The sequence below is a fragment of the Seriola dumerili genome, unplaced genomic scaffold (assembly GCF_002260705.1).
Source record: "Seriola dumerili isolate Sdu_G_001 unplaced genomic scaffold, Sdu_1.0 BDQW01000121.1, whole genome shotgun sequence".
In the NCBI taxonomy this organism is placed as follows: domain Eukaryota; kingdom Metazoa; phylum Chordata; class Actinopteri; order Carangiformes; family Carangidae; genus Seriola; species Seriola dumerili.
The window spans coordinates 1,850,806-1,872,187 of record NW_019174376.1 but is presented as its reverse complement, the minus strand read 5'-3'; the positions used below and the strand labels follow the sequence as shown (position 1 = coordinate 1,872,187).

Sequence of the window (21,382 nt, the reverse complement as noted above, 5' to 3'; positions counted from 1 at the left end):
TAATAGGCTTTTTGGCTTGTCATAGCAGCAAAGTGAGTTCTGTTATATTTAAGTACTCTAGTAAGCCACACCAGTAAGCTTGCATGCACAAATCGCATTTTTGTTTCATGTCATAGTAAGAAGAGCACAGGTGTAAATAATGAAATTAACGAGGCGAGGGTCCTGGTATTGTTCATGTCGGCTCACCGTCAGACTGTCATGGTTCACTGGGACACATCAACAGAACAGAGTCATCGTTAATGTTATTAGTAACAGCTGTGCTTCTCCTACAATCAAACTGCTGTATCCTGGAAACTGACACATCTAAGGTGAATGCAGCCATCATTATTGGTATTAATTGCAGCAGTGCTTTTTCTATCATGAAATGTCTAAATGTCTGTGTTGGTATTTGTATAAAAACTGTTGAGCCTAAATAAAGTATTTAGTTTTTCTGATCAACATCTTTGTTGTTTTTGTAAAGATGGAATAATTAAAACAATAGAAAAGCTCTGTGTTGTGAGACCAGCTGTTTACAAAACTGTTGATCCATGTAATGGATGTATGTGTGACATTGGAGTATATGATTCACAGGTGTTAACAATCATTTCAAGCCAGCTGTATGTGTGTGGTTTTGTGTGTGTGTCCTCTGCGTGTCATTCTATTACCATTGTGTTTTGTACCATAGAAACTTGTAGATCGGCTTCTGATTCAAAGCCTACAGGAATTTCTCCATTACGTAAATAATGTGCGTAGCCTTTAACAACGGGCGTGACTTCCTGATGCCTTCATTGCTGCTGGTGTTCAGTTCAGTGTGGAAGACAAACACAGAGAGTGCTTAGTCTGATTTCTTGACAAACTTCTCCAGAACCTGAGGCAAGTTTCCAAGGTAAGCCTGTGAGATCTAACCATTGATAAACAGTGATTATGTGTATGGAACAGTTAATTAGACCTATTTTTTTCAGATTTTATTTGTGAACACTCTGTTAATTCTTGGGCTTTGGGAAATTATGTTCATTTTTCACTATCGTTTAAGTGTCATAAACAACTGACAGAATTAATCAGTGTTAATTGACTGCAGAAATCAGTTTTATAGGATTGTAATATTGGAAACTATATTTTGGTTGAACATTGTTTTTACTAAATATTCATTGCATTTAATTTCTCACAGTTTCACCAGGTTTGACCTGTCAGGTCATGTGGCCAAATCAAGGTGGGATATAACACACATATAATTATAATATTTAATTACTTTTTTTATACCAGTATTATAATACAAGTGTTCTAAAAAATATGGTGTGTATGTGCTTTTATGCGTATCAGGACCTCCCCCTCCAGTGGGACCACCAAACCCTGCCTACCCTCCTGGTTACAACCCTGCATATCCTGCTGTACCTCCTCCAGGAGTCTTCCCTCAGCCTCCAAATCCAGCGTACCCACCTGGCCAGTACCCACCTGGCTATTACGCAGCTGGTATGAGCCCAGCTATGGTACCGAATGCACCTCCTGGAGTGATGCGTTATGGAGCTCCAGGACCTCATCGTTACCCTATGGCTCCAGGTGGATATCCAATGATCCCTCCTGTAGGCTTTCACCCAAAACCATACCCACACGCTCCAAAATGGGGTCACTATCATGGCCACTACAAATATCATCATCATGTAGGGATGAATCCCATGTCTGGGCCGTTAGCCGGAGGATTGACAGCAATGGTTATGGGGACGGTTGGACACAAAGCCCACAAAAAGATGAAGAAGAAGAAGAAGAAAGCACATAAGTGGCACAATGGGTACTACAAACATGGCAAGGTGAGATTGGGTTTTAAAGGTAAACTGTAAGAGTAGTTTGAAATGGCCCCTCCTGTAGGTGGAACATTAATGCCAATACTAGCTAAAAAAAAAAAAAAACCCTGACCTCCAACTTCATTTCACCACTTAACACATAATTGCAGTCATGAATCAACAAGCACAAAGTGCGACACAGGCATTGAAACACAGTACTGTTGGGATTTAAAATGATTTCCATTCTACTATATGGGTATATATATGATCATTATTTGATCTTATCATCATTAAGATGAACAGTCACTAGTTTATATTATAAAACATGATACTTGCTTGTGTGAGCACAGACAAAACAATACATTATAAACATAACTGAGGGATAGTAATGCTATTCCTTCTCTACACCTTGTGTGTTTAATATAACCCTGCAGCTAATTCCAGTTAGTCCAGTTAATCTTCTTTCGAAACATCTCTTTCACTCTGCATTTGATTATCTAAGATAAAGCTTGCATGTTGGTTTTTTACAGGTTCAGTTAAGGCTGGTGCTTTCAGGAGTTTAACATACAGCAGTGGTTTAGTTTTTTATAGATGAAACTAACAGAAGGGTGGGATTTAGAAAAATAGGTTCAATTACAAAGCCGTCCAAATGAAATTAAAAATGTAATTTTTCTCTTTTTCTCCACAGTACTCCAGCAGCAGCAGCAGCAGCAGCAGCAGCAGCAGCAGCAGCAGTAGCAGTGACTCAGACTGAAACCAACTGTTCAAGACATGGCTTTCACACAAATACTGCTTCACAAGAGAGCAGCCTTAATATAAATCAGAAACATGTGTCTTTTTTAACAGGATTTATGTAAAAATACAGTATTTGATCATATATCATATGGGCTGTCTTTAACACTTGAATGTACTTAAAATTTCTTACTTATTTATTTTTGTGGTGTTTTAGATCAAACTTTATGTTATGATTTCTGTTAAACAGTAAAAATGCATACACTAGTGTGCAAACATTGAAAAATTCTGAAGAGGGAATTAAGCAATGTGCCCACAACTTTCTTAATAGACAGATTAATCCTTGGATTTTTTTAAAAAAATCTAACATTGTGATTTATTAAAAGTAGAAAAATGTAAATAAGTTTAAATATTACAATTGAATCTAGAGGTGGATATGATACATTTATTGAGTGTCTTTATTTAGGCCCACTTATTTTGTTTTTCTTCTAATTTCACTGCAGAAAAATTGGCCTGTCCAAGCAGAAAAATCACATGTGGAGCTAATACTGTTAATTAGGGCTCTGTGATATCTAAGTTCTGTAGTAAGCCACACCAGTAAGCTAGCGTGCACTTAAGAAAAGCACAGGTGTGAATAATAAAATTAATGAGGCTAAATTCCATTTAGCTGCCCCAGTGTCAGGGTCCTGGTATTGTCCATGCTAGCTCACTGTCACTCTGTCATGGTTCACTTAGACACGTAAAAAGAACAGTCAGTTGTTAATGTTATTAGTTACACCTATACTTCTCCTACTATGATAAGTCAAACTGTGTGTCAAAAAGGCCTTTACTAAACTTACTTGCCATCATGTAATGTCTAAATGTCTGTATTGGTACTTATATTAAAAACTTGAATTATAACCTCTCCTTGCAGTTTACATCCATGTCATATAATATACGTAATAGGAACATAGTTCATTTTTGACGATGTTGTGAACCAGTTTAGTTTCATATATTATATTTAGTTTTACTAGTTTAGTTTTATATTGTTCATTTTGACAATTGATAATGAGCTGTCAATTGATTTTGACAGTATTCTGTGTGTGTGTGTGCGTGCGTGCGTGCGTGCGCGCGTGCGTGCGTGCGTGTGCCCCCTGCCTGTCATGCTATTATCATTGTGTTTTGTACCATAGAAACTAGTAGATCAGCTTCTCATTCAAAGACTACAGGAATTTCGTCATTGCGTAATGTGCGTAACAACGGGCGTGGCTTCCTGATGCTTTTTTTTTTTTTTTGCTGCTTCTGTTCAGTTCAATGCGGAAGAAAAACACAGACGAAGCTTAGTCTGAATTCTTGAGAAACTTACACAGACCCGAGGCAAGTTTCCAAGGTAAGCCTTTGAAATCTAACCATTGTCAAACAGTGATTACACGTGGCGTGTATGGAACAAAAAAAGCTGAAACTACAACATTCAGATGAGTTACATCTGTTTTTTGTGATTTCTGTCATATCATACCTGCAACACAGAGTTAAATGGAGAAAATGTTGCGATATTACAGGTGGTTATTGAGGGATTAGACCATCATTTAGACATGATGTTATGACCTGTGATTTTGTGATTCAAGTGTTTTGTTAGTTGTAATAAAGTTTTATAACAAAGTAAGCGCATAACCTACAATACTTGGTTTATGCAGCATGCAGCAGATACACACTGTATAACAACTAGATGTAGTGACAAATACTCAAGGTATCATCTCACATGATCAACCACAGGACTGTTGACAAACTGTTTTTTTTTTTTTTTTTTTTTATACATGTAATGCAATGTTACTAAATATTCACTGCATTTCATTTTTCAGTTTCTGCAGGTTTCTCCCTGAAGTGTTTGACCTGCCAGGTCAAAAAACATGTGGCCAAATCAAGGTGGGATATCACACATAACCAGCATGTTTCATGACTTGTTTATACCTGTTTTATAATACAAGTGTTCTTAAGTATAAGGTGTGCATCTACTTTTATGTGTATCAGGACCTCCCCCTCCAGTGGGACCACCAAACCCTGCCTACCCTCCTGGTTACAACCCTGCATATCCTACTGCACCTGCTTCAGGAGTCTTCCCCCAGCCTCCAAATCCAGCTTACCCATCTGGCCAGTACCCAGCTGGTATGAACCCAGCTATGGTACCAAATGCACCTCCTGGGGTGATGCCTTATGGAGCTCCAGGACCTCATCCTTACCCTATGGCTCCAGGTGGATATCCAGTGGTCCCTCCTGGAGGTGTTCACCCAGGACCATACCCACACTCTCCAAAAGGGGGTCACCATAAAGGTCATCATGGAGGGATGAATCCAATGGCTGGAGCGTTAGCCGGAGGATTGGCAGGAGCGGGAATGGGGATGGTTGGACACAAAGCCCACAAAAAGATGAAGAAGAAGATGAAGAAAGGACATAAGAGCCACAAGCATGGGCACCACAAACACGGCAAGGTGAGACTGGGTATAAAGGTAAACCGTGAAAGAGTTGTTGATAATGGCCCCTCCTTCAGGTGAAACATTAATGCTAAAACTAGATAAAAAGATGTAACTTGAACCTGCCAACGCCCGTGATCCCCAGGTCTCCCATGTCATTTCAGTCTGCAAACACAACCTGTCACCGAACAATATGATTGCACTAATGATTTTACTAGTGCAAAGTGCAGCACAGCCAGTGAAACGCAGTACTGTTGGGAATTAACATGATTTCCATTCTACTGGAAAAGGGTTATATTAGTATTGTTATTATGTATTATTGTAATTAAGATTAATACTCATTAGAATTTATTATGAAACCTGATATAAACCTGATATAACAACAAAGTATAACAAAACTGAGAGATAGTAATGTAATAGAAGTAATTCCTTCTCCATACCTTGTGTGTTGTATATGACACTGCAACTGCAAGATTAATTTAAACATTGATTATCCAGCCAAATAGTAAGAAAATTGTGAAAAAAACATTAAATGGCTAATTGATTTGTTAAAATGTACTTTTCTGTCAGGCAGAAAATCTAATCAATTTTTCATTACATTAAATTATTCATAATTACTCAGGAGATTTATCATGTCAAACTCAGCAAGCATTGACTAATTCACCAGGTAAAAACCTCACATTAGCAGTGATATGCACTGCTACAAAACAGTTTTGATATAGTGACCTCTAAAGACATCTGGGAATTTATACATGACAAAGCAACTGGGTTTGTATGGCAAAACCCTATGCAAGCACATATATACATCTCAATTCTATTTTCCCATTTTATAACCATAGAATAATGAGAATAATACAGGTAAAAAAAAAAAAAAAAAAACTGGGCTGAGAATTTACAGATTAAAACCTTCATCTTAAACACCTCTTTTTGATCTTCTGGGAAGATTGTCGGCGAGATGAAACTGAAAATCTATGATCCATTACAATCACTTACGACAGATTTGTAGCCACCGAGCCTTGAAAATAGATGATAATAACATTCCTTCCACTTGACCATTGCATGACTCATATAACCCTGTCTACTTAATGAATAATGGGTGGTTATTCCCAACCTTTCACCTAGATCATAACGATTGTATTGCAAAGTTTGCATTTGTATAATGCAGCTTAAATGAAATTAAACACATATAATTTTTTTCTCTTTTTCTCCACAGTCCTCCAGCAGCAGCAGTAGCAGCAGCAGTAGCAGTGACTCAGACTGAGACCACCAGTTCGAAAGACACGGCTTTCTCAGAAATGCTGCTTCACAAAAGAGCAGCCTCAGTATAAATCATAAACACTCAAACACAATTGTTTTCACTTTTAACAGGATTTATGGAAAATATAGTATTTTATCATATCTATTATATGCTACAACACTAAAAATGTATGCATAGGATGTGAGCATCCACACAGCATTAATCTTTATTGGCACTCTAACATTTCATGATTTTTATGGTGTTCATGTCAAACTTTCTGTATTTATGTTTTCTGTTTAATAGTAAAAATACATACACTAGTGTGCAAACATATTGAAATATTCTGAAGAGGGAATACAGCAATCTGCACACAACTTTCTTAATAGACAGATTAATCTTCGGATTTTAGAGAAAATCTAACATTGTGATTTAGTAAAACCAAAAAAAATGTAAATATGTTTTTTCTTTCTCAGAAAGATTAACTTAGAGGTGGAGATGATACTGATGAATGTCTTCATTTAGGCCTACTGATTTTTTTTTCTTTTTTAATTTTATGTTTATCACTGTACATGACTGCAGAAAAACACCAATCTTCACTGCTTTGTATCTGCACTAATTGTAATTACATATAAAGGACCTTCAATTAATCCTGCTTAATAAATACGTGTAAATGAGAAGTCTAAGATGTTTGTGTTCCCAGGATAATAAATAATTGAAGTTATAAACAGTTGCAATACACTTTGCGCCCACTAGTGGCCCTATAAATTAGTATTTTATTGAAGTTTGTAAATATGAACATATCAGACACACTTATGAAGCATACGTCTATTTGATAAATAATGCTTAAATACGTGTAAAACATGTCGGTCATCGGTTACTTTAGACAGCAGCTCCTTGCTGTTTTAAAAACAATGCAATAATGTTTCTATTATACGCAATAACTTGTTTTTTTTAATGACATTCTTGCATTTAACCTGCCATATTGTAGCATAATGTCGCTCGAATGTGCTGCTATAACTTTTTTATTAGGGACGTGATTTTGGGGCGTCCTCGGGTCATACTCGGATGGGGGTTTGGGTTGGGTGAAAGGGGAAAGTTCAGAGGTGATGATTTTGTTGTCTTTGTGTAAAGGAGTGGAGCTCGATCTCACATCACTCTTCCCTCTTCCCCGAGTCCTCTCTAAACTCTCCCCCGGGTTTCTACCCTCCCGAACCTCTCCCCTCTACCCTTACAACCCCAACCCTCCCCCCGGTCACTACCAGCGCAGGAGTCAGGTGAGTTTTATTTTGATGTTCGCTGTTTTTATATTTGTTGTTATGATCAGAAGTAGCGGAAAGAAATCGCGCCCAGCAGCTAGCGGCTGCTCGTCCAGCAGCGTGCTAACAGGCCGCACGGCGATGAGCACGCAGTCTCACCACGGGGAAGTTTGATTTTAATGTCGCCTTTAAAAAATGCTGTCTCCCGTTTAGTACTTGTACTAGATCAAAAGAGGACGTTATTACCATGCCATGAAAGGTGCCGTTATTTCGACAGCTATTAATAACGTTGAGCAATTTAGCGAAGTAGCTAGCATTGCTAAGTAGCGCACGCATGCTCCATTCATTTTCCCAACACGGTGAGCAACCAAAATGCTAATCGGCTAACTGACTTAGAACAAGCATTAATAGTTAAATGGACTTACTTTAAACTTAAAAACATAAGCGTAGTCAGCAGTTAATATATTTGCTTTTCATACCGAACATACTTGTGAGTGAATGTTACGAAATATAGCTCTAACTGTGCTTATGGGGGATACATCGTCCGCATGTTTGTTGATAAACTTGATTCATAGCTAATGATGAAGGCATCGTTAGCACACGACCCATATGTTTTCCAGTTAGCATTGAGATGGATTCAGCGCTAATTTACTTGTTTGGAGTCGTATAACTTGGGTCAGAGCATCATTTAGATGTTTGAAAATAAAATGCGCCCAACCAGCAGCATGTAGTTGGGACAGTGAAAGTGAGCACTTAGCTATTTATTTTCTGATACATCGTAGTACGCATCAGCTTTCATTGGCATTATCGTTAGCATAGGCTGTGGCACAGATTTATCATATACTTTATGGAAAGGTTCATATTTATTTCCGAAGGGGAAATCTGTCTTATTGAAAACCAACATGTATAGCATCATATATTTTTTAATTTGTCATCCAACTTTGCACATTCAGCCAAAGGATGTGACATGGTCTATTGTGACTGAACTGAATGTTTTAGTTTGTCATAAAATTAGTAAGATAGGAGCCTTCAAATACTGTGTCATGATGACCTTTAAATCTGTGACTTTTAACCAACATTGTATCTGTACTCTCAAGAATCATGAAAACACAATAGGTCAGAAAATGAATAATATATAAGTCAGTCCTAGGATGTATTATTAGCTCACCATGGATATGAATGTTGTTGTACGTTTATACAACAGAGACCTTAATTGTTAACCACCTTTTTTTATGATGTATAAGTCAGTGTTAACAGACCACTTTCATACATGGGATAAAAGCGTACCACCTGTCTTACATTTGTTACCCCTAATCTGCATTCACGTTGTGTGTTTTTTCTTTACCCAATTCAGTCTCGTCACATAATCAACCTTGGTATATAATTTCTTGTCTGTGTGTCCCTTTAGATCCATCTCGGTGACCAAAGACCCCAGTTCTATACGGACGGCTAGGTTGCAGTTGCAGTTATGGACTCCGGTGTGATTGAAGGAGGGCTCAATGTCACCCTTACCATTAGGCTGCTCATGCATGGCAAGGTGAGGTCACCCATCAGCTGCTTGTGTTGGCACTCTAATAGCCTATGACGTTATATTTATGGAAATGAAGTCCTTTGGGGATGGTAAAGGGCAGGGACTTTGATGTGAAGAGTAAGGGTATTGGCATGGTGATGGGATCCTGTATCTCAAAGCAAAGCAGAATGGTGTTTTGATGTGTTACAACGGGGACTTGCACATAAGAGATGATGTTTGCCACATGTCTGAATCTGTTACCTATCAAGTTGGACTCACTGTACTAAAATATTAATATATTCCTCTTTGCTATTGTTTAATTATTTCAGAAATACTTTCTTGTCACCCTTTGAAGTCAGCAGTTATGTCCTCTAAACTAAAAAATGTTAGAGATATCTCCTCCCCCTGCATTCCTCTTTAAATAATCACACAGCAGCTTCAAAGATCAAATAATTTTACAAACAGCCATTTCTACATCTCTATCAAACACTTGGTAAAATCTGCAAACATGACCTGCCTGACATTGCATTTACAGTAGTCACTAATCCACGTGGCTTTTACAATAGTGCCATAGCCACACACTTGTTGCAGAGTTTCACAGTGACCTGTTGTTATAGGGGTTTCAAATGCTGAGATGCCATGTGGCAAGCTGCAGCTGCTCAAAATCTAACTCTGACACGTCAGCTTATAAGGCTTTCAAATCAAACTATGATACATCCAAAAAGTTATCCTCCAATAGCTCTGCTAGCTTGTAGCATCCTAAAACAGGCCCCAGCTGCTCTGGCTGTGCATTAGCAGCCTACAGATACTGTGTGCTTGACTGCATCCTGGGTCTCACTGTGGTCAACTGTGCCATTTTAAAGTCTGTGTGGGATTAGACAGAAACAAAATCTGCCTGTGGTGTAGTTCTTTGGAATTCATGATGTATTAGGCTGTTTGAGCATTTTCCTAAATGTAAAAGACTAAGCTACATTTGTTGTCCTGTTTTGATCAGAAGCTGATCAGTGGAAGCATCCTGAATTATTATTATTATGGATTAGATCTCGTGCCCATAAGCATTGAGTAATTTCTGAAGGATGTGCACTTCCAGTGACACTTTTATTCTTGTCCAAGTTTTGGGAAGCTATATGGATTTATTCATTGAAGGTTCTTCATTGCCAGATAAACTAAGAAAGCCATAGCGAGAGAGGTTGAATGTGTCCTAATCTGTGGTATTAAAAAGTGAAAGGTGTGAAAAGATGATTATTTGCCCTAACAGGACTTTATCTCTTTTCCTATTTATTAGGAAGTTGGAAGTATTATCGGAAAGGTAAGCGGCTGCTCGATATGACTGATTTTGAATTTTTATCATTATTTGAAGATGTGTATTTTTAAAGTGATGATGAATCTGACTTTGTGATCCTCCGCTAATAGAAAGGTGAATCTGTGAAGAAGATGAGAGAAGAGGTAAGGTCTTTTCTTTCTATTTCTTTACTGTAGTTATGGCCCAGTACAATATGTGCTGTAATGTTATATTTACCAAGAGGACACAGTTGGCAGATTTACACAGGTTTTTTAAATTTTTTTACTAATCTTCCAAATGTCTTTTTTTCAATTCTTTGCTTTTCTTTTTGTCCGTAGAGTGGGGCTCGCATCAACATCTCTGAGGGCAATTGTCCTGAGAGGATCATTACATTGGCAGGTCCAACCACCGCCATCTTTAAAGCATTCTCCATGATCATTGAAAAGCTGGAAGAGGTAGGTCACGATACTGGCTAATGGATTCACAGGTCAGCAGTTACCAGCCCGATTAACCTTCGACTTCACATTGTTTTGCCAGGACATAAGCAGCTCAATGACAAACAGCACAGCTACCAGCAAGCCCCCAGTGACCCTACGCATTGTGGTGCCTGCCAGTCAGTGTGGCTCCCTCATCGGGAAAGGTGGCTGCAAAATCAAGGAAATTCGGGAGGTATGCAGAGATGAGAGCATCTGATGCAAAACCTAAAACACGAGAGCTCCAATCCCCTCAGCGTCATCTGACCATTTCATTCTACCTGTGGAATTTAGTGCATCAAACACTGATTATACACAACGGGTCTTACATTCTTTTCTCGTTTCCCTCCATCTGTGTGCGTCAGTCAACCGGTGCTCAGGTACAGGTGGCTGGAGACATGCTCCCCAACTCCACGGAGCGTGCCATCACCATCGCAGGCACTCCCCAGTCGATAATTGAGTGTGTGAAGCAGATCTGTGTGGTCATGCTTGAGGTCAGTGCATTCATGAAAGCAATAAAGCCAATGAATTGGCAGCTGTTGACTTGTAAATTAATGATGTGAAATACTGTGATTTCTGGCCTTTTGGCTGTTGTGTTTGGGCTTAGACCAGGGATGTCTTAAAGAAACACTGCAGGGCACTATATGAAATATAATATGATTCTCCACAGAATATTACAGGTAACTGTTGAAGAAAACTTAAATATTCTGTAATTGCTTCACTTATTTTCTTCCAAGAATGTTAGGCTAATTGTGCACAAGCACCTGTCTTATTTAATATAAACTTCAGATTGAGACAGATGCTCAAAGGATGAGGCAAAACTAAATCCAGACATCCCTAGCATGGACCTATTGAAAATTTTAACACTTCAATGTTGCTATACTTCATACTGTATCTGTATTATTACTTATGCCAGTATGTATAATGTGATTTAGATTTCTTCTAGCAAACTGCTGTACTGTTTGATGACATGGGTAGTAATGTAGTGATGCATCCTTTGTCTCCTGTACAGTCTCCCCCTAAGGGGGTCACTATCCCCTACCGACCCAAGCCTTCAGGATCGCCCGTCATCTTTGCAGGCGGACAGGTATATATGACACTTCAGAGGGAATCGGGATCGCACCTATTTATTCATGATGTTTTGGGGAGTATTTTTTGCTGCATTCGTCTGTCATTTGGGCTTCGATGAGGGTGGGATGCATATTTCTACAGAATATCATATACCCGGAAATCTTGATGTGTGATGAAAAGAATATACTTAACTCAAAGTAAGATAAACATCTCGAATGACAGTTATGATACCTGTACACGATTGGTTGAGTGCATAACAATCAATTAAGAGTAGCTGTTGAAGGTATTTAAGTGTAGAGAACAGTTGCAACCAGAGCTGCTTGTGCTAATGGTTTGAAAAGTGTATCAGCAACTTTATTAGTCTGATTATTCAACATTTGCCCTTGAGGCAGTTTGTTACAGGGCCTTTTATTAGTTTGATTGCTCAGAGTGTGTTCTATTGTTTTGAACATTTGGTTTCAAAAGTGAGACGGCCTATTTCCTGCTATTGTTGGTCTGAACCACACGCTTTCTGGTGCTTGTTGGCCTAATATTACAAGGTCTTTTATCCTACTAAATACTTTTTTTTTTTTTCTTTTTTCTTTTTTTTTATTCTTTTGAAAAAAAATCTCTCCTCCTGGTTTTCCTTAATTCTACTGCAATGTCTCTAAAGATTTCTCTTTTCCCAGAAATGTGGAGACTTTGGACAAGACATACCTGTTGATACTCTTTAAATGATATATATTTTTTGAATTTAGAAAAGCTTTGGTGAATTGGAGTCTTAGAGATATTTATATATTAGGAGGATGTAGCTGGAGCAGTAACGTGTCCGACAAAATCAGATGTGAGGCCTATGAAAGCTTTGTTTTCATTTGTTTCAGGCATATGCCGTACAAGGACAGCACGCGATTCCACAGCCAGATGTAAGTGCAGTAGATATTTTTACATGCCCCCCACCACCACTCCCACCCATAATTGCAACTGTCCTCTTCCAAAATGTTCAACCGCCCACCCGCCCACACCTCATTTTACAGCCTGTAACTGTAGATGCACTTGCCCCCTAATTTTATTTTATTGTGCCTCCCTTTGATCTACCATTATCAGATTTTGTAACCATTTAGAGAGCAGCACTGTTAGTACTTCATGTTTGTATAGCTCCACAGTTGACTGGCAGTCAGTTGTTAATGAAGCTGACATTTGTTGTTTGTGTTTGTCCAGATTCTCCACTGTTCCATGAATAATAATCTGTTCCTGCTGCTCACTCTTTTCTGTTTTTCCTTTTTGTTCTGTCTTGTTTTACATGTTTCGTTCATCGTAGTCTGTCTCAATTAAAACATGTTTTTATTTCCCCGTCTTTATTAACCCGTCATTATTATTTTGTGCTCCGCCCACTTGTCTCTTTACTCAATTGATCTTTTTCTCTCTCTTTATTTTTTTATTGAGCTTTAGATGTCCCTTCAGGAGTTTTGGTTGTGTTAGACCAGATATTATTAGTCTTACCTGCCATTGAAAATTAGCAACAGAGCAAGGAAGTGCCAGTCAGAAATAAGATATTAATTGGTAAAATGTATCCAATTCAGACATGTTTTTTTGAAGGTCCTTAAGCAGTGGCATTACTTTTATGTAATTAGTTTGTCATTGCTTAAAGCAGTTTTTGTTTAGTGAAACTAAAATCTGTGTATAAAAGAGACGCCGAGACCTCATCTCTTCCTTAAATCTTCCCTTCCAACCATAATGGTGATAACTGGTATAGTGTCAAGCTAAGTTGAAACTGTCTTAGTTCATGTTTGGGTCCTGTATTGGTGTTGGTTAGGAAATCCTCTGCATATTGAGAGCTCCCTCCCTTGTGTATTGTGACTTTCCCCTGACCCTGAAGACTGCGAGAAAGCATTACCAAGAGAAGCAGCCTGCACTTTGGAGGAAAACCTATGGGGTACCCTACATAGACAAGTCCTAAAACACACTGATTGTCAGACACCAGTGATCCATGTAGAGCTATTTGAAAGCATAAGAGATCTTTCTACACACTACCATATTAACCGATGTGTGTGAAATCTTTTTTTGTCTTTTGAAGGTCCTCTGTGTGGCTGTCTGTACTGACTGTGATTTTTTTTTTGTTCTGTTCTTCCCTCTTCCTGTGTTTTCCATTTTCTCCACTTCTCTCCCTGCCTCTCACTCTCACAGTCTTCCTCTGCTGCTATCTCTCCACAGCTCACCAAGCTTCACCAGCTGGCTATGCAGCAGAGCCCCTTCCCCATCGCACCAAGCAACCAGGGATTCACTGGTACGCAGCATGACATGACCCACTGCCTGTCGATGCAACGTTTTATTAACTTGTTTGCCTCAAAAGTCTTTTTTTTTTTAGGCACCAGCACAAAAATCTGATTGGTTGTTTTGCTTCCTCAAACACTCTATAGAACATATTATTTAATTTTTTTTTCATCTTCCCAATTTCAAAAGGTACTGTCAGGAATATCCAGACCCAAACCCACCTCTAGACTTGTCCATTTGCACCACTTAAAACACTGGCAGATCATACAGTGCATCTAACGTGTCTTAAATCCCACGTTGTCCACAGCTTTGAACGGCACTGTATCCTTAGCTAGATACAATGTGACTGCATCAGTCACCTCTGTCCATCCTTTGTTGCTTTTATGTTTTGTGACCTCGTGAGACACAGATAAGTGGGATTTTCCCAACCTGAGGGAAACACTCTTGGCATGTTACTTTGGATCTTTCCTTTTTAAGGTGGTTGAATGCATTTGTCGCTTTACCTCCAGAAGTCAGTTGCCCGACAAAGTTTACAGACAACTTTGCTTTGAGAAATATCTGAATGGCCGAACTACTGCCACACTGCTGATGTCGAGTCCTTTTTTGGCACCAGCTTCTCATCCACCATGCTGCTAGCTCATGTTTAATTGTTTTTCAAATACTTCACGCATGAAAGAGATCCTATAGAGACACGTTATATAATTTGACCAATCAGCACAGCCATTTAGTAGGCAATCAGACTGTTGGTTTGTTGATGTAGTGTGGATCCACATTATTAGGGTTCTTGTTTGTTTATTTTTCAGGAATAGATGCTTCTGCTCAAACCAGTTCCCATGAGATGACCATTCCAAATGATGTAAGTGCAGAAATACATTTTATCACTGTTAAACAGTTAAAGTTTAGGCGTGTTGTCTTATCCACTCACTTCATTAAAAAAAAAAAAAAAGAAACTTCTTAATGTCAATGATAATGCTGTGCGACTTGGATTAAAATCACAGTAAAGCAAAAAAAAAAAACACACAAAATTCTTTATTCGAGTGAATTCCAGGTTAACGTTACCTGAGGCTCGTGTTCATTATGTAGCTCAGGGTCTGTTAAGCTCTTTCCTGATGATTAACTTTCCAACTCCTCTCCACTGTAGCTTATTGGGTGCATCATCGGCCGCCAGGGAGCCAAGATCAATGAGATCAGGCAAATGTCGGGCGCCCAGATCAAGATTGCGAATCCAGTGGACGGATCGACTGACCGCCAGGTCACCATCACAGGCTCGCCTGCCAGCATCAGTCTGGCAGAGTACCTCATCAACGCCAGGTGAGATAATCAGTTATGTAATATGTTAACAGGTGATTCATCCAGTCACAGGTTTTAATAAATCAAAAATGTTGCATTAGTTGTTGCATAAAGTTAAATATAAACTTAAAGTAAAAAAAAAAAACCAAAAAACTGAGGTTACATGAGTCTACTAGATTTTTTTTCTTTTCTTTCTTTGATCTTTTAGTTTTCTGTCCCACACTGTTGTTCTGGGCTGTCACATTTGCTTCTCCTAATCCTTAAAAGAAGTACCACGGCTTATGTGCCTGTTATCATGTGCTCATACATAACTAATTAACCTGCTTATGTGTGCAATACAACAACATTTCTGGTTTGGATATTTGAAGTCTACACTTGTTTATTTCCTTTTTCTACCTTTTACTTGGCTTCACATTGATCCATCACATGAGATGTGATTGTTTTTTCCCCTGTTGGGTTTTCTTTGTAACTGGCATTTATTTCTAATGAAGCTTTTTGTCCTGTGTTTTGGTCACATCCCTGAGTGATTCCCCCACACCCCACCACTCTTCCCATCCCTAACTCCCCCCTCCCACCCATTGCTCACCAGCCTGCCCTGTGACCCATCCCGACTGTGTTGTCCCTCTCTCCTTGTCTCTCTTTCTACAGTGTAGAGTCCTCTAAACCTCCTCCCTCCTCCTCCTCCTTGAACCCTGAACAGACCAGCCTGTGCCCTCCCTCCACCTCTACTACTACTACTACCACTACTACTACTACTAGCACCACCTCCTCTGCTGCTACCTCCTCCTTCTCTTCCTCCTCCTCCTCTTCCTCCTGTGTGGTGCCCCCCTCAGCCTCCATCCCTCTGTCCTTGTTGGCTCCAGGGCCGCCTCCTCCCTCCTCCTCTTCCTCCTCTTCCTCCTCCACTGATTCCCTGCTCCCCAGCTCTCCTGCCTGTGTGTCGAGTCTCCTCAGTCTCAAGCCCCTCCCTCTCCTGGCCCTCCATGTTGTCAGCGGGGCCAGTAACCCTGCACACCCAATCCCCACTGAGCCCAAAATCGCCCCAGAGCTCGGCTCCAAGTCTAAAAGGCGAAGGCTCTCCCCTTACTAACGAAGGAAACATAAGTCATCTACTACTAAAGTACTGACAATGCTCTTTGTTGTCTGTACCTGCACTTGCTTTTGTATCTGGCTGTGCCATGCCATGCTTACTACAGAAAACAAATGCACACAAACAAGTGATATAAAGCCAGAAGGATGGTTGCTGCCATATTTATAAAATAGATATCTGTAGCTTGATCTGGCCTGTCTCCTAAAGAAATGACATGTTGAGTGCATTATATTTTTAAATAACTTTGAACTTAGCATGGACGGTGACTTATTTCACTGATGTACTGAAGCATTTCTCTCTTTGTGTAAGCTCTGCTCAGGTAGCGGCTCTCTTTTAAGATGTCAAATTGTATTTATGGGAATCGTTTTTCTTGTAGTGAATTTTAAGTGACTCATGTTAGCTGTCATAATGGAGAGTATATGTATCAGTTTTTTTTTCTGCTTATGTAAGAAATTATTGTAATTTCAATTCCAACAAAAATCTGCCCTCAGGTATCAAAGGCACCAAATCATCCTTTCGATCTTGTTGTTGATATGAAAACGACCAGTTTAGCTTCAGCTTAAAGGAATAGTCTGACATTTCAGGAAATGCATTTTCTTCGCAGAGTTAAAGAAGATCGATACCAGTGTCGTGTCTAAACAGTAAATATGTATCTTGAGTAAGAAGCTGGTTAGCTTAGCTTAGCATAGAGACTGGAAGCAGGTCGAAACGGCCATAGCCCTGTTCTTCCCAAAGTTAACAAAATCCACCTTCCACCTTTTTAAGATCACTAATTGCCATGTTATAATGCATTTGTTTAAATCTGAACATAAACCATAAGTGACACATTGTGGTTTTACAGGGAGATGTGTGTCAGGCTATTTCTTGTGGCAGTCACTTCTTGGACTGACAACAAACCTCACAAACTTACTTTTCCCAATCAAGAAATAGTTCAACTCATAACCTTTAAACCTCAAGTGTTTTTCGGTCACACTCGTACACTTTGGTTTGTGCACAGATTAAACAAAGTAGATGCAATGTTTTGATTCCTGAGCATCAGAGCTGCTGGTAGGTGGATTTTGTCACAGAGACAGGCTAGCTGTTCCCCCTTGTTTCCTGTCTTTATGTGTTAATTAAGTGCATTTTCCAAAATGTCGAACTCTTTCTTTAACAAAGCTCCATTACCAAACCATTCAGCATCATTTTGAGATCTGACTGATCAGCTGTCGAATTAAAATGATCATTGACAATAGGAGCAGCCAGACTGGACACCTAATGATCCTTTTCTATATCAGAGCATAAATTTCCCATTCAGTAAATCCATCTGATCTCCTTATACAGTTTTATTATAATAATGTAATGTACAGTTAATGAGGTTGACATTTATCTTGTCTGTTGATTGCATGCCTTATTCTCTCTCCCTCCCTGGTCTCTGGGTGTCTCTCTGTCTGTTTCTCCAGGCTTTCCTCTGAGGCCACAGGACTGGCAGCCAACTGATAAGACACTGCATCTGCACTAAATCTCACTTTTATATCATCGGCTACCATAAAGCAGTCAATGCAACTATCCGACTTAAGAGTTTATATATTATACTGCCTCTTCCTCATTTGAAGGTCAACCGCCACTGATTTGATCCGCTGAGTTCATTATTTATTTTCTTTGTTTTGGTTTTAGTAAAAAGAAGCAAACAATTAGGTTTTTAATTCCCTTTTTGAGTCGAGTTGGAGGTTTTAATGATTTGTTATTAGACTTCTTCTTTTCTTTTTCTTTTTTCTTTTTTTTTTGTCTGTTTTTTTTTTCTTCTTGGATGGATCCCACGCCTTCTTCCCTTTTTCTTTCTTTGCCATCACAGAGGAGTAGAGTTGGAAAACTCTGAATAGGCATATAGATTTAGTTCTATACAGTCAGTTTTTTCTTTAAAAAGGAAAAGACAAAAAAGGAAAAATAAACAAAAAGTATCAAAAATAAGAATAGAGTGACTGTTTTATTCTGTGTTTATATACGCCCCCCTGCCTTTTTCTCATCCAGTTCCACAAGTCGGTCTGTCCACTTCATGTCCACACTCACTCGCTTTAAATATACACAGCGGTCTCCCCCTTTGTCACCTTTTCAATTGAAGTGCTTGTAACATGGATTATGCTCGTGTCACTGATGAGAATGCGTAGCTGTACATGCACTGTCACTGATTATATTTGGTTATGACGACAAATGTTTTAACACTCACAGTTGAATTTATCCGGATAATTTAAAATGTGTATTATTACGCATGTCAGTTTCCCCCCCCCCCCACTCCTCCCCTCTACATGTCATTCCTGTTTTCCCCCTCTCCTGGTCCTGAGATCATGTGTTGATATTTTGCTGGGATGGGGGGTTTTTCGGGGTTTGGGCTTGGCTCAAGGGATCGGAAGCAGAGGGTTCTCCTCGCTTTTTTTGTAAAGACTGATATATACTAAAAAAAAAAAAAAAAAATGTTGGAATATTTGTTTTAAATGGAGGAAATATTTTTTTTTAACTACCAAAGGGGGATTAACTCCTGGACACTGACTGATCTGTCTATTAAACGTGATGAGGCTGAGAACTGAAATCATTGAAGCTCTGGAACTAGACAAAGAAAGGGTTGTGATTTAACACTAGTTTCCTGCTCTTTGCTTTGCTCAAGTCAGAATTTATTTTATTTTTTATTTGCAGGAAAGAAAACTTTTGTGCACGTTTTTGAGACTGTAGACCTGGGTGCCACAACATTGTTAAAAAAATACAGAAATAAAGATGTGAAATGCTCAAACCACAGACTGTCCTGAGTCTTCTGTCGCTGTTTAAAGTAGACCGAGCACAGGAGTTGAGTTTTTACAGGTTTGATTTTATTTTAAATTGTTTCTTAAATATATTTATTGTACAGTTACAATAATGCAGTATAAAAAGCAAACATTTCAGTTCATACCAGGTTGTTTCAATCGGCATCATAGGAAACACAAGTACCTCCACAGTCGAGACACTAGAGGGCAGTAGTTTTGCTTTTTGGCAACATTTTATCCTGCATGAGGATTTTTAGCTTTAAACCTTGGGGGCTCAATCAGTTTAAAATGCTCTATAAATTTAAACTTTAAAACTTAACACCAGATTTAAAAAACAAACAAACAAACAAGCTGCCGTTTCTAGCTTATTGAGTTTGACCTGATCAGTCATGTATTAATGGAACAGGATGTAATGTGCTGTTGTAGAGTCAGATTGAACCACATGTACATAAAGAAGGCTTGTCAAGAGACACCAGTACATAAAAGCAACAGTTTGATCTATCATACTGGCAATCATGAGGGAGCCCTTATACAATTGTGAAAAATGACCATCTGCCGGTGAGGACAATGTCAGAGTGATCTTCCTCTTAGCTGATGAACCACACTGTGGGCTTGTAAAGCTTCAGCATCTAAGGTAATCTGCAATCTTGAGAGTAGGCAAAAACTACAAGTGGACAAATCGTGGTATCACAGGCCATTTTGAAGCGTACACTGATTTTTTATGAGAGCAGAAAAATGCAAAGTTGAGGTCCAAAATGTTCAGAATTTTTACCCTCTGGCGGTGAATAAGCCAAAGGTCAGTTCTCTGATTTATTTACTAAAACAATACTAGAATCCACAGTATGGAACTGGGGGGGGGGGTTGTTTACATAAATGAGTCACATTATTACGTTTCCCCAGATAATCTCCTCTCCTCTATGCTAGCACACTGCATACATAGTGTGGCTGCTGGTCTGGCAATGCCAGAACTGAGTGAGTTGTTTTTTTTTTGTTTTTTTTGTTTGTTTTTTTAAGTGATTGTGAGATCCATCTTGGGGTTTCATGTCCCTGTCATCCATGCAACTTCAGTCATTAAACCTGTCCTACGAGTCTTACTTGTGTTGCATCTGTCCTCTGTGGATGGGTCTAATTTTTCATTTAGATCTGAATCACAAACAGTGACAGCTTTTGATTGATAAATATCCAATGGGCTGTCCATACCTCTTCACAAGCATGCTTTTTTGATGCTATATATACACCTAGATGCTCAGAAAGGGACTTCCAAACTGGTATTGCATTTTAATACAATAAACACTGCAATACTAAAAAAAAAAAAAAAGCCTGTCTGCCCTGAATAAACCCACATGTGGTTCCTTTAACCTGTGACATGAAAGGACATATTGTACCGGAGCAGACGTATTGCTTCTTTGTTCACATGTTGTTCCTCTTTTCTCTGTGTTTTGATGCTCAGACATGAACAGCAGCTACAGTACATTCTACTACCATAAGCTTTTTGAGGTTCAAATAGAGTAGCGTCACCTAATTAGAAACATCAGCACCTTTAAATTATACAATCTCACATTTTTAAAAATTTGTTCATTGTACAACATCACATATTTACATTAATATTAAAACACCGAAGTAGAAAATGGCAACATAATCCGTGTTACAAATATAAATTAAAAAAAAAAAAAAATGTAAACAACACAAATGGAAAAATGTAAACTTTGTTTGTTTTTTTTAACTTCACTGTAAATTAATAATAAATTAGTCAGTGCATAATATTTTGAGAGGATATGACACAATAATAACAAGGAACTTTTTCTTAAATTAAGTGCAAGTAGCAACATCAGTGGATGTCCCAGTAACGTTGACAACGGAAACATTAAAATATAATAGAAGCCCTGATAGGAGTTCATAAACATGTTCTCATATGACACGACTTGAAATAACATGACACACATTTTTCATGACGGAGATAAAAATACAAACTGACATGGAAGATGACGAGAGACGTGAACAGACGGTTGTGTAGTTGGCCTCTTTTGACTGAGGCCCCTGTCGCTGAGGTGTCATTTCATGTGTTTTTGTAAAGCTGATCTAGGGCCAGTTGCTAAGGAAGGAGCAGACGAGGCAGCTGCTCCGTCAGCTCGGCTAGTGCCCCAGTTCAGTTTCACATCCCTGTGATTTATCTCAAACAGAATAGGATTTTTCCGTTTTTTTTTTTCCTCCCCAGG

The 21,382-nt window shown here is 38.9% G+C and overlaps 2 protein-coding genes across 7 annotated transcripts; both read left to right on the top strand.

Annotated features, from left to right (window-relative positions):
• The first annotated feature begins 778 nt into the window (after window positions 1–778).
• prr13 (proline rich 13) lies at window positions 779–6,850 on the top strand. Of its 3 annotated transcripts, none has more exons than XM_022748222.1 (4): window positions 779–865; window positions 1,148–1,189; window positions 1,300–1,784; window positions 2,446–2,839. In XM_022748222.1, exons 2-4 carry the CDS (start codon window positions 1,174–1,176, stop codon window positions 2,509–2,511), a joined length of 567 nt encoding a protein of 188 aa, XP_022603943.1. In that variant the 5' UTR covers window positions 779–865; window positions 1,148–1,173; the 3' UTR covers window positions 2,512–2,839. The 3 variants fall into 3 exon arrangements, with proteins under 3 accessions (XP_022603943.1, XP_022603945.1, XP_022603944.1); XM_022748224.1 differs by lacking the exons at window positions 1,148–1,189; window positions 1,300–1,784; window positions 2,446–2,839 and adding exons at window positions 4,328–4,391; window positions 4,497–4,954; window positions 6,150–6,850 and having other exon boundaries at window positions 850–865; XM_022748223.1 differs by lacking the exons at window positions 779–865; window positions 1,148–1,189; window positions 1,300–1,784; window positions 2,446–2,839 and adding exons at window positions 3,773–3,858; window positions 4,328–4,391; window positions 4,497–4,954; window positions 6,150–6,850.
• Window positions 6,851–7,281: 431 nt separating this feature from the next.
• Window positions 7,282–19,159, top strand: pcbp2 (poly(rC) binding protein 2). 4 transcript variants are annotated; one of them, XM_022748227.1, is made up of 13 exons: window positions 7,282–7,447; window positions 8,838–8,966; window positions 10,225–10,248; window positions 10,353–10,385; window positions 10,560–10,676; window positions 10,759–10,890; window positions 11,060–11,188; window positions 11,707–11,781; window positions 12,626–12,667; window positions 13,956–14,028; window positions 14,819–14,871; window positions 15,157–15,326; window positions 17,835–19,159. In XM_022748227.1, the coding sequence occupies exons 2-13, from the start codon at window positions 8,898–8,900 to the stop codon at window positions 17,869–17,871; spliced, it is 954 nt and encodes a 317-aa protein (XP_022603948.1). In that variant the 5' UTR covers window positions 7,282–7,447; window positions 8,838–8,897; the 3' UTR covers window positions 17,872–19,159. The 4 variants fall into 4 exon arrangements, with proteins under 4 accessions (XP_022603948.1, XP_022603947.1, XP_022603950.1 ...); XM_022748226.1 differs by having other exon boundaries at window positions 13,929–14,028; XM_022748229.1 differs by lacking the exon at window positions 12,626–12,667.
• Window positions 19,160–21,382: the final 2,223 nt, after the last annotated feature.